The sequence below is a fragment of the Vipera ursinii genome (assembly GCF_947247035.1).
Source record: "Vipera ursinii genome assembly, chromosome: 2".
Taxonomy (NCBI): Eukaryota; Metazoa; Chordata; class Lepidosauria; order Squamata; family Viperidae; genus Vipera; species Vipera ursinii.
The window spans coordinates 111,969,232-111,981,688 of record NC_139513.1 but is presented as its reverse complement, the minus strand read 5'-3'; the positions used below and the strand labels follow the sequence as shown (position 1 = coordinate 111,981,688).

General features: G+C 38.7%; 1 protein-coding gene across 2 annotated transcripts in view; it reads right to left on the bottom strand.

The window, feature by feature from the left end:
- USP43 (ubiquitin specific peptidase 43) overlaps positions 1 to 12,457 on the bottom strand; it is a 113,559-nt gene that overhangs the window by 35,358 nt on the left and 65,744 nt on the right. For both annotated transcript variants that reach the window (XM_083352330.1, XM_083352331.1), the window contains exons 5-6: positions 7,826 to 7,961; positions 7,574 to 7,718 (exon numbers count right to left, since the gene is read on the bottom strand). In XM_083352330.1, the coding sequence (XP_083208456.1) occupies positions 7,574 to 7,718; positions 7,826 to 7,961 (281 nt within the window). The remainder of the gene's footprint in view (positions 1 to 7,573; positions 7,719 to 7,825; positions 7,962 to 12,457) is intronic.

The following is a 12,457-nucleotide window of genomic DNA, read 5'->3' as shown; positions in this document are numbered from 1 at the left end:
ATACAGTGAAAAACAATGAAATCATTCCCCCCACATGATTATTTTATAACACAGAATCCTAACATTCCCTCCCCCAGGAGTCTAATGGGATCTGCAATGTCAGAGGCTATTTTGAACAAAGAGAATTCAATCGATGGCAAACCAAACATATCTGATCAATAAGCAAGACAAAGCAGATAAAAAGCAGAGGCTGGCAAGCAGAGTGCATAGCTTCCTAAGACTTCCCACTTTTTTGAGAGGTGGAAAGTCCAGCAGGTCAGCAGAATGCTTGGTTTGAGTCCTTTTTCCTTAGACAGATGGACCTTTCACCAATATGTATCTAGATGACATGACTTTTTTAAGCTACAAAAAAATAAAGTTTCAGTTACTGCTATGAAAAAGTCAGGAAGACATCTATTTAATAGCATCAGGGCTTTTTTTCTCATAGAACACTCAGAACGGCGTTCCGGCTCCCTCTATTATTGGCTTTTGAAAGCCTATTGGAGGGGTAAATCTTGGCTCTTTTTTATCACTCGTGGACTTCAACTCCCAGAAATCCTGAGCCAGCCATGCTGAGGGGAAAGAGAGAGGTTTCCAAGCTGAGCCATGCTGGCTCAGGAATTCTGGGAGTTGGTCCTTGAGTCATAAAAGAGCCAAGGTTGCCTACCCTGCACTAGAGGAGGACATTAAAATCATTTACAAGGTTACTTCTTTAGGAACTAAACTTTTAGAATTTAAAACAGCTAATTCAAAAAAGCCAACAGGAAAGAACCTCACATTTTTCATCTGCTTCTGTCTTTTGGAAGGTAAAATTAGATAACAAAATAATCTATTTCCTATGTTAACATCTCTGCAATGAAATCAATAAAGGTAACAGGAAAGAAATGAGAAACATTTTTCTCAATGAAATATGTCTAATTTAGCTGATGCTAGAAAAACAATAGTATCTTTTGTACACTCTTGAAAACTATTTTGAATCTATAACCATCTATTACAACTAAACCACTTTAAATTAAACAATTCTTAAGAATGAAATATTCTTAATTTGGACTTTACTTTTACTGTTTGGACTGTTGTGTGTTTTGAAAAATAGATTATTTAGAATCTAGTTATGTTGCGCTTCAGTCTTTAAATAATTAACCTAGTATATACATAACAATATATGATGTTTTCCATGGTGGGCTTAACATCAATAACAACATTTATTTAAAAAGCTAAAATAATTTCTGGTGGTATTATCTGTGGTATTATCTGTACATTAAAATTTTGTTTAGTCACAAGTAAGTAAGATATTATTTGCAAATAGGATGGCAATAAACAATTTAGGCTGCATTTACATTAGGGCTTTTCAACCTTTTCAGAAATTGTACCACTTTTAGGACATGACAATATTCAAGCACCACCAGTGCTTAACAAGGTGTCAAAAACTTGATGACTAAAAAAAGGGGGGGTATTTTGGGTTTCATTGGTTAGATTCATTTATTGTTATAGAAATGGCTAGTTTATAATATTATAGAAAAGCAAAAAGTTGAGGTTTAATGTCAATGCTTCCTTCTACTGCTATAACAGAGGAAGTCAGAAGTCAGTGCCTTTTCTTTTTCCCTTCTCCCCCTCACTTTCCCTTTTTCCTCTCACCCTTCGCTCGCAAAAGCCCCCCACTCACTCACACTTTGCTCACAAAAGCCTCCAGTCGCTCTCACTCACTCCTCCGTCTCTTTCAAAGGCACCTCGTTCAGTCTCTCCCCCACTCACTCCGTCTCTTTCAAAGGACTCTTGCTTGCTTGCTCACTTACTGCCCCATCGCTTCCAAATGCTTCCAAACACCACTTGCTCGCTCACTCACTTACTGCATTTGGAAGTGACAGGGCAGTAAGTGAACAAGTGCCAGTGCCGGAGGCCATCAGCTGTCTGTCACCAGAGACCACTGCCACGAGGAACACAGCTCTGGGTCGGGGTTCAGAGCAGCTCTGGGTGGGGGCTCAGCACGGGCCGTGGCATGGCAACTGTGGGGAGGGGAATCCCCATGGCATGTGGCTCCGAGCCGCAGGGGTGCAAAGGATGGGCGGCGACGCCGTAGCAAGACACCGGCATCGCTCCCAGTGACAGCACCTCTGAGTTCCAGCACCTTTTTTTTTTTTTAGAAAAAAAGCACTGAATAGCATATAGATGGGGAAGAGGAACTCTAAGAATATCTGTTGCATCATCATCATCATCATCATCATCATCATAATGGATCTGGAAGATAAGCATTAGAGAGATTTGACACAACAACACTGGGCTAAATTTTGGGGGGAGATGCATTTATGATGGGTAGGGATCAGGTGCAAAATTCAATTCCCACATTCAAGAAACAGCAGGTGTCCCTTAGTGACCATGGAACAAACAGAAAGTGAGGATCTTGTTAAAGTCAACCCTATCAAAATATTTCATTAATACCCCAACAAATTCTAGTGCAATTTAAAAGCATTCATTTATCCTGAAATCATATTGCCTCTTACAGCCTATTCCACCTCTACTTTCATGTTTCAGAAATAATCTGTACTGAACTGGTAGAAAGCTGTACTGATTTGTATGCTTAGGTTTCATTCTAAATGGGAAAGCAGATAGAAAATCTGAAATTTAAATTCTCTTTGCAGCTCTTCTATCCCTCATAGGCTCCACCCTAACTACATCCTCCCACCAATTGAGGGCTGACAACAAAATCTCACTTACACTCCTGGCATTTGCAAACTGAAAAACCAATTTATCTTGATTCAAGCCTGATCTTTGAAGCAAAAATGGCTTGGCTGCCTGCCAAGTTCAGGAAGGCTAAAAGTAACCTCTTGTATGAGTCAGAAAGCAGGAACAGATTCCCTTTTTTTGGCACATAGGAATCAATTACAAAATACTACTAGTAAGATCCTAGCTTACAACAATCATATCGAGTATATTCAGCACCCAAAAAGGTACCCATAAGCCACAATGAAATGGTGGCAGCAGTATCTCAGGTTATTGCCATATCATTCACATTTATAGCTAAGGATTTTTGTTGTTGTTTGTTTCCTCTGAATCAGGAAACTACAGACCAATCAGCCTACCTGGGAAGATACTGGAAAAGATAATCAAAAAAACAGATTTGTGAGCAACTAAAAACAAATAAAGTTATAACTAAAAGCCAGCGTGGGTTTGCTAAAAACAGAGAATGCCAAACCAATCTTATTTCATTTTTTGACAAAGTGACTAAGTTAGTAGACCAGCGAAATGTTGTGCACATAGTATACTTAGACTTTAGCAAGGCGTTCAACAAAATAGACCACAATCTACTTCTTGATAAGCTAGAAAAATATGGAATAGACAACATCACCACCAGATGGATTTGTAACTGGCTGACAAACCATACTCAACAAGTCGTCTTTAACGGTACTACATCTACATGGAGGGAAGTAAGCAGTGGAGTATCACAAGGTTCCGCCTTAGGCCCAGTACTCTTCAATATCTTCATAAATGACTTAGATGAGAGAATAGAAGGGGAACTCATCAAATTTGCAGATGACACTAAGCTGGCAGGTATAGCCAATACACCAGAAAACAAGCTCAGAATCCAAAAAGATCTTGACAGACTTCAACAATGCCCCCTATTCAACAAAATGAAATTTAATGTGGAGAAAAGCAAGGTTTTACACACAGGCAGGAAAAACCAAAGGTATGAGTACAGATTAGGCAAAACCTGGCTCAAAAACAGTAACTGTGAATGGGACCTTGGAGGTCTCTAGAGGATAGGCAGGTAGGCTACAAGGAAGTAGCACCCTGAAGTTATGCAGGTTTATGGAATAAAAATAATGCTATATGGCTCTATTGAATATAGGACCATTCTGGGCAATGAGAACTGGGAAAGTAGCTATTAATTTTGGATGAAAGATGAGTAAGATATGAGCCTGAAAGCCAAGTCATACTGTGGTCTGCATCCACATGGACTACTTCAGGAAGCATATTAGTTGACTGTAGAAAGCTTAATGATGCCTAGCCAATGCCCAGTTTTGGAAGAGTGTTGACTAATGTGAGGGTTTGAACTTTTAGCTTTCTAGAGATTTCTTAAGCCATCTGTGTCCAAGACTTCTAAACACAACATAGATACAATACTCTTTTCTTCTTTTAACAACTCACACCAAGAACAAGAATAATTACCAACAACCACATCATATTTTCATACAGGTCTCTCCAGTTTATTATGGGAAACTCTTAAGTTTTCCTTAATGGTTTTTGAAGGATTCAACAGCATCAGCAATATTAAAAATCACAATCAAGGTTAATGCCGTACAGCAAGATAAAACAGAATTTCAAATTTTGCAGTACCATACCCCCTAAAATTATATAGGTATTCTGTGTAGGAATTCAACAACATGTTTAACATTAATGGTTTCATTAGGGTTAGGTTGTATAAGAAATAAATATAAACTTACATTTAATTATTAAGGTTTAATCTATACATAATACTTGTTTAGCTTTGCAACTACTCGCTAAAGATTTGTTCAAGTGAGGAGCAAACTTGAAGCAAATTTTGGCAGCATTCCTACTTTGCATAATTCTAATCATTTTTTATAGTATGTAATCATTTTTTAAGTTGCTTGTGACCCCAGGAGAGAAGCACTTGATCCACAGTTTGAGGATTCATGCTTTACACAAAAACCCAAAATCTTAAGAAAGAAGTCATCGAAAAAGATAAGTAGGGATTTTTTCCTCTCTACTTTAGACTGCAAGCCACATCACAGAATGTTATTTTTAACAGACTCAAATACATTATAGTTAAAGAGCTTAAGACTCTTTCTTAGAAAGAAAGAATCTTAAGAAAGCTCTGAACTATTGCAATGTTATCTGGAGGGGCAAAAAATTGGAGATGCATACAAAACATGTTTAATACTATTAATATCATGCTGTCTTCACCCTGGAATTCGGTATTCATTCATAATTTGTCAGTCAAAAATACTGTGTAATTCATGTTAATTAGGAGAGAAAGATGTACTAGACTGAAATACTTTCATTAATAAAGTATGGATTGACATTTTCTATGGCAAAAAGCTTACAATATGCATGTAGAATACACATAAGATAATTTTGTTATTATTAAAAATACTAGCTCATTCTATCATATATATAATTCTCAATAGTAAAGCTCTAAGAAAGAAAGGAAAGACAGAGACTGAGCAAGTTCTTTGATAGTCTAGGACACGAGTGTCAAACTTGCCACATCATGTGATGTGTCGCGACATAGGGCGACTTTTTTTGCATTGCCGGAGCTGGGGTAGGCACAGCCTCCACATGATGCAACCAGTTCATAGGCCGGCAATTTGACACCCCTGGTCTAGGACTACCTCAGAATGTATGTGTGGCATTAACTGGTTAAAGCACTTTGCTATCAAAATCTCCCTGTATATGATATACTATTGATTGATTGACAGATTGACTGGTATGCCACCAAAACCATACAACTCATGGTGGTTTACATCAATAAAAAGATTAAAGACACTTAAAATGTCAGTAAAGAATACTACATTAGGCAATTTCAACTTTCGAAAGCCCTGCAGAATTTTGTCCTGGGCGCTTTTCAGAAAGGTGCTAGAGGTGGCATCAAGCTGACTTCTTATGGTGGAGCAGTGGGCTAATGCCTCCTTAAGTAACCCCAGCTGCCTGCAATTAGTGCAGGTTCGAGTCCCACCAGGCTCAAGGTTGACTCAGCCTTCCATCCTTCCCAGGTAGGTAAAATGAGGACCCAGATTGTTGGGGGCAATTAAGCTGACTTTGTAATAATGCCGCTTGGGGTGTGTGTGAAAGCCCTAATAAGCAGGCATATACATAGAATGAAGGCTACTGCTAAGCTTGTAAGCCGCCCTGAGTCTTCGGAGAAGGGCGGGATATAAATGGAATAAAAATAAAAAAATAAAAATAAATTATTTCCCAAAGTGGAAGCCACCCACACAAACACTGGCTTTCCTTTATGGAAGAGATTATTACCAGACATAGGTTTCTAGGCCCTGAACTTCGATTATTATTTTGTGTTTTATTTTATTATTTCATGTTCTCTCCAGAGTCACCTCACAGCCAGATGGGTGGCAAAAAAAAAAAAATAATACATAATAATGTCTGGATAGCTTTTGGAGAAAGGAGGATCTCTAACAAGTGTCACAAAAGTGAAAATCAACTTGGACATAAGCAAGAGGAAAAGGAGCAGGAAAAACATGGATTCCTGCTCCTCTTGGTTTTGGAATTCAATTTTGTGCAGAAACCTCCTTTAAAGGAAAGGTAGTTATAGGCTGAGAAAGGGTGATGATAAGAGAAAGCAATTCTTGGCTGATGAATACTTTATTTATACAATTTTCTGTAGAAGTAGTTGTTCAGTTTATTAGCACATATAACAGCTCCTCTTTATAAATAACTTGCAGTCATAACTTTCTTCAGAATCCACTCCATTTCATGTAGAGAGCTAACAGTAAATCAGGCAATTGTCAGAATAAAATAAACAGACACACAGACACAAATACAGAGGGCAATAAAGCTGACCAAGGGACAACCCAGATTGTTGGGGGCAATAAGCTGACTTTGTAATAATGCCGCTTGGGGGGGGGAAGCCCTAATAAGCAGGCATAGACATAGAATGAAGGCTACTGCTAAGCACATTGATTTGTGCTTCTTAGATTGTAAGCCGCCCTGAGTCTTCGGAGAAGGGCGGGATATAAATGGGATTTTTTTAAAAAAACCCTCTTTTTTTCCTAATAGCCTCATGATGCAATCGCCAGTCTACAAATCTTAATAAGAAGCTATTAAAGCAACAGAACTGTAATGCCCCTAAAGCCCACTTAACCAGTGGCTATCTGGCAGGACTATTATTAATCTATGCTACTCAGGCTGTGCAAAAGGAGTGTAATGGATAGACCTAGTCTTCAGTTAAAGTTATTGGTCTGGTTCTGATCTTATCAAGACAGTTAAATATTTTCACTTTACAACCATGTCATTTAGCAACAGAGTTGCCAGTCTCAATTGCAGTTGGTAAGTGAAGCCTATCTGAATAGTGCTATCTGCATTTATTATTATTATTATTATTATTATTATTATTATTATTATTATTATTATTATTATTATTATTATTATTTCTTTTCTGGCTCAGGTAGACTATGGCAAAGATAGCTGAGCATTGTTTATGATCTGCAGTGTGCATTAAGAAAGCATAATTTCATAATTTGATCTTGGCATGTATTAATTAGTCTATTAGTATAGTTGTAGACCAGGAATGACAAAACTATGGCCTATGGGTTACAGGTGGCTTATGGAAAGTGATCTATATGACCTACTAATGCTCTTGTCCAATCCCAAGCAGACCATTCATCAGTTATTCAGTTGATAGGAAGAAACTAGTATGTATTGAATATGTGCTCCTGCCAAAAAAAAGAGGCCAAAAAAAGCTGCATTTTCATTACCAACAACCACGGTAATGTATCAAAACAAAGTTTAGGAATCTGGTAAGAGCCTTGGCTTTCCACTATTGTAGACAAAAAGAGGTTATTAAATTTGTAAAATAATGGAAGAGTATTGTATTTTTTTTAACCACCACGGTAAGATGTACCTGAGATTCGGGAGGAGCTACCCCTTTTAAAAGAGAGTGGGGCCTGGAAAGCATAAATGTTGTCCCCTTCTGCAATGGTGTTCAGATCCTCATCATCCGAGAAGGAGCACTGGAATCCTGACTGGTTTAGCTCAGCCAGGATTATCTGCAAAAAGACCAGTTAAGGATATCAACCTCAAAAAAGCCAAGTTCAAATCATAAGGTATGGTATTCTCACAGAGCACAGAGTATGAGAGAAATTGTCTGGCTAACCTGATCAGGCGAAATCTTGCCCTCCTCAGCCACCATTTCCCTCAACTTTGACACAGTGCTGAAGAGAGGCACAGCTAGGCCTACACGCACAAATCGCTGGCTTTTGGATTGGAAGACAAGAGTGACATTCAAAGGCCTGGAAGAAAGAGGAACACAAGGGAATTGAGAATTGAGGAATACTAAGAATGCCCCCAATTCACAGTTAACTCACATCCAGTCTGCCCATCCGTCTGTTCATTTATTTGTTCGTTCACTCATTTATTCTCTGCCTTAACTTGGCCACATAATTTATTTAGATATATGTTATTGCTTATGAACAAAGAAGTGAATTGGAACGTTTCCTAATTTTTTATCACATATTTTAAGCATGGAAATTTGGGGCATATGTATTGTAAACATATGACTTGAGGACCAGGGATGAACAGATTGGTAGAAAACATCTCCACTTGGAGGTCTGCTCCTTTCAAAGCACTAAGAAATGACACCTTCTGTATCTTTAAGAATGTATCTGTCACCATGGATATTAAACATTACTCATTAAAAATAGTGTATAGCATAGCCTTTGAATTGTGTAGGAGCAATCTGAAATACAGCACTACACCCACAGTAGCATAATATGCAGAATAATTCCTAGATTGCTGGAAAGAGCTACGTTACAGCACTCTATCCTATAACCTGCCCACCCACTCAGCTATGTTATGGCTACAACTCTTCAAAATTCCCAAACAACCTGCCTTTCATTTTCAGTTCAGCGCCCATAAGATAAAAAGTTTGTACTGAGAAGAAATGAAAAGAGTTGAATTTAAAGCCTCACCCTGAAGGCTCAGAAGAGGGAGGCAAAAATGGGAAAGCAAGCAAGCATTCTGGAAGAAATCACGGAGTCTTCTCTCATGTTCCTACAGTTAAATAGGATGCAAAGCTAGAGAACAGGTGTTGCTTCAAGGCATCTGTCAACTCTAACAGAGGCCTAAGAAAACTAATGCTTACTTAAGGTCTAAAAACATGGGTTGTTGTTGTTGGTAATTTATTCTACTTAATGGGAGCTATGACTCATCTTTTCCTGACAGGAGCAAAACATGGATGTAACATGGTGTTGGTTGCACAGCGAAGAATTTCTCCTAAAACTTCTACATGGCAGCATTCAGTGAGTGCTTTCCTATGCCCCCTTTAAATGTGTTGCTTGAAAGGAAAGTCTGTGCCACTTTTCTCTTTTTAAGTTCAAACCTATGTGGTTCACGGGCATAATGGATAAGAAAGGTGGCTTTAACTCTTCCCTCTTCCATTCTGATCTTGAGCAATAGATCTTTTTTTAATAATATTTTTTATTAAAAGTTGAAACATAAGAGTTAAAAAGGGGATATGAATTAAGCAAAGTATGAAAGAGTAAAAAGAACCTGCGGGAGACTGCTATCTGACAGTCTTCTTGTGAGAAGCTGTTGTTATGGAGTGCATGTGGGCAATCCAGAGGCCTCTTTTTGCTGGCCCCTCATTCCCCCATGGCTGTTGGACCTGCTCTCAGCAGCCATCTTCAGTTTGCCGCTGCTTCCCCAGAAGTCTCCACATTCACTGCAGAATCAGTCTTCAGCAGAAGACTCGGGGAAACTTCAAGTGGTCAACTTGATGACAGGTTGAAAGCAGGCACTAAATAGCACTAAGCTGCACCTCTATGTTTCTCACATCAAGTTAAAATGAGTCATGGACGCTCAATGGCTCGCTAAATGGGCAAATCACTTTCTCTCGGCCCAGTCTACCTCAGAGGATTGTTACTAGAGGTAAACATTGGATAAGGGTGTACTCTGAATGCTGTTTTGAATTCCTGAAAGAAAAGTGAGATGTAAAACTAACAAATACAAAAATAAATGACACTGTTCTTAAAGATAGAGATTTGCTTCCTTATATTAGGTCAGAGGACAGGAAGGCCTGGAGGAACATTGTCCATAGGGTCGCGATGGGTCGGACACGACTTCGCAGCCAACAACAACAACAACATTAGGTCAAAGAAGGTCACCAGGATATTATCCATTGCATATTCCATAGCAGGGATGAACAACTTTTTTTGAAATTAAGAGTTACACTCCAAGAAGCAACACCAGAGCCAGGACAAAAAGCAAATTTATTTCATTTAATTTATATTTTAAAAAAAATACATTAAATGTAATTGATAATATTATTTAGCAAGTATATATTCATTTTTCCCTTTTGCCATATTTAAAAAAATACTATTTAGTAACAACTTCTAAAGTTTGTTTGGAGCAATACATTGGGCTTATACTGTAGGAGATCTCAGACTGTGTCCCTCTCTTTTAAATCTAAGTCTCAAAGGTCTGGATCAATATTAGTTTCTAATATTCAAGTGGCGATTTAAACTCCTATTTTTACAACCCTGTAATCCCTTAATTTGGGGTAGAGTCAGGGTGATTGGATGGAGCTGAGTATTTATTGGCCAGATTCCCTTCCTGACGCTGTGCAGAGTTCACAACATATTTTTTTCTTTATGCCCCAGGAGAGAAACATCTGCCAGTACTTAGGATTGAACTTTCAACCTTCTGAGTGGGAGGTGAGCATCTTCATCATTAGGCCACCACACCACTCATTCAAGTGCAGATATATTGTGCCAATTTCACCTATGGGAAGCTATCCTGCAAACATTTACAAATTCTAAACCTATCTAACCATTTAGAGGTACAACTCACAGGGGTTTCAAAGATTCATATCCATAAAATGGCAGTTTGGAGAAAACACTTTAAGAGATGTAAAAAGAAGTATGGAGATTTTGTTCTTTTTTTCTCCTCATTGATAAAGGACTCCGGTGGCTGAATCCCCACAATGGAAACAGACTCATTGTTTAGCCTTTTTGTTGCCAAGCCCAGGCAAGCATAGATAAAGCCAAGCATCTGGAGGGAGTTCTAAGGATTTAACAACTGGAAAGAGAGAGCAGAAAGCAGGTTGGAGAGAAGGTATAAAGGAGAGAGAGAGGGTCACACTGAATCTCCCCAAGCTGTTTAGAAATAGACATTAAACAGACTCCATTTGGATAAGAATAAATTCCAAACTACGTAGGCAATCCTTTAAAAAAAAATCAATTCCAAGGGAAACAAAAATCCTATGAATCTTAAAAGCTAAGGAATTAATTCTAGCATAAGCTTCTATAGAAATGATTTTGCTACATCAGGTATCTGAAGCTCTACCAACATGCTTCTAAAGTCAAAAAAAAGTCTGGTAGCATCTTTTGGGACTACAGTAAGCGTTTTATTTAAGGCATGAGCTTTCCTGAGCTGGTTGTCATAAATTAATAAGACTCTGTTCCTCCGCTGCCTATGAGCTCCTGGTGGCCTTTTTCTATTTCCTCAGAACATACATCAAGTACAATCAGAACCCTGGAACTCTTGAGAACAATGTGATGACGTGAAATGCCATAACTTTAGAGAGAAGATGGGAACAATATATAAAAGATACACTTAATCTACAGATCAGGTTCCATTTCTCAAAGTAAGGTTCTGTTTTGATAATGCCATGCACATAACTGAAGACAGTGAGATTTATTTCCAAAGAAACATGTACAGGGTAGAGCTGTCAGACACGTGCAGCCCAATCCATTACATATTTATTCATGTTCAGCTCTCAAGAGGTTGAGCACATTGCATCTTTGGAATTCAGATTTGTGTCCAACTAACACCATTATAAAACTAAAACTTTTCTAATTCAAACTAAAAAGAGGTAGGGATTTTACCTATATTTTAAAGTAGGTCCTGGGAATTCTGAAAAACCATGCTTGTAATGCTGTCATTTTCTCATTTCCCAGCTTTCTGACTTCCCTAGAGCTCATGCATACATACTTGGCTGAACCCTCAAAGCGGGGGGGGGGGGAGTTTTGCTAGTTTCAGGGTCTTGGCTCCCTGCTGTGCATAACCAGCTGCCAAAAAGTAGCAATTTCCAGCCTATGGCCTTTTTCTGTCAGTATTTCTCACTCAGCCTGTGATGCTGAAAAAAACAAGACAGTTCTAGTCCTCCTGTAAGAAATAAGATGAGATTTCTGGACAGAAAAAAAGAGAAAATACTTCAGAATCCTGCCTAGCTTCCCAAAACAAGTTTCTTCTTGCAGGAATAGAACAAAAACCACAGTTATAAAAACTGAATTCCTAATGGGGGATTGTCTAAATAGATTTCTGATCTGGCTATCCAGAAAAATTAGGCAGTTCAATAGACTTTGGAAACTTTTAGAACAGGAATGGTGAATTTTGCAGTCCTTCAGATGTTGCTGATAAATTTTGTTCTTCTTGTTGTTGTTAGTTGTGAAGTCGTGTCCGACCCATCGCGACCCCATGGACAACGTTCCTCCAGGCCTTCCTGTCCTCTACCATCTTCTGGAGTCCATTTAAGCTCACGCCTAATGCTTCAGTGACTCCATCCAGCCACCACATTCTCTGTCGTCCCTTTCTTCTCTTGCCCTCAATCTTTCCCAGCATTAGGCTCTTCTCCAGTGAGTCCTTCCTTCTCATTAGGTGGCCAAAGTATTTGAGTTTTAGCTTCAGGATCTGGCCTTCTAAAGAGCAGTCAGGGTTGATCTCCTCTAGGACTGACCGGTTTGATCGCCTTGCAGTCCAAGGGACTCGCAGGAGTCTTCTCCAGCAC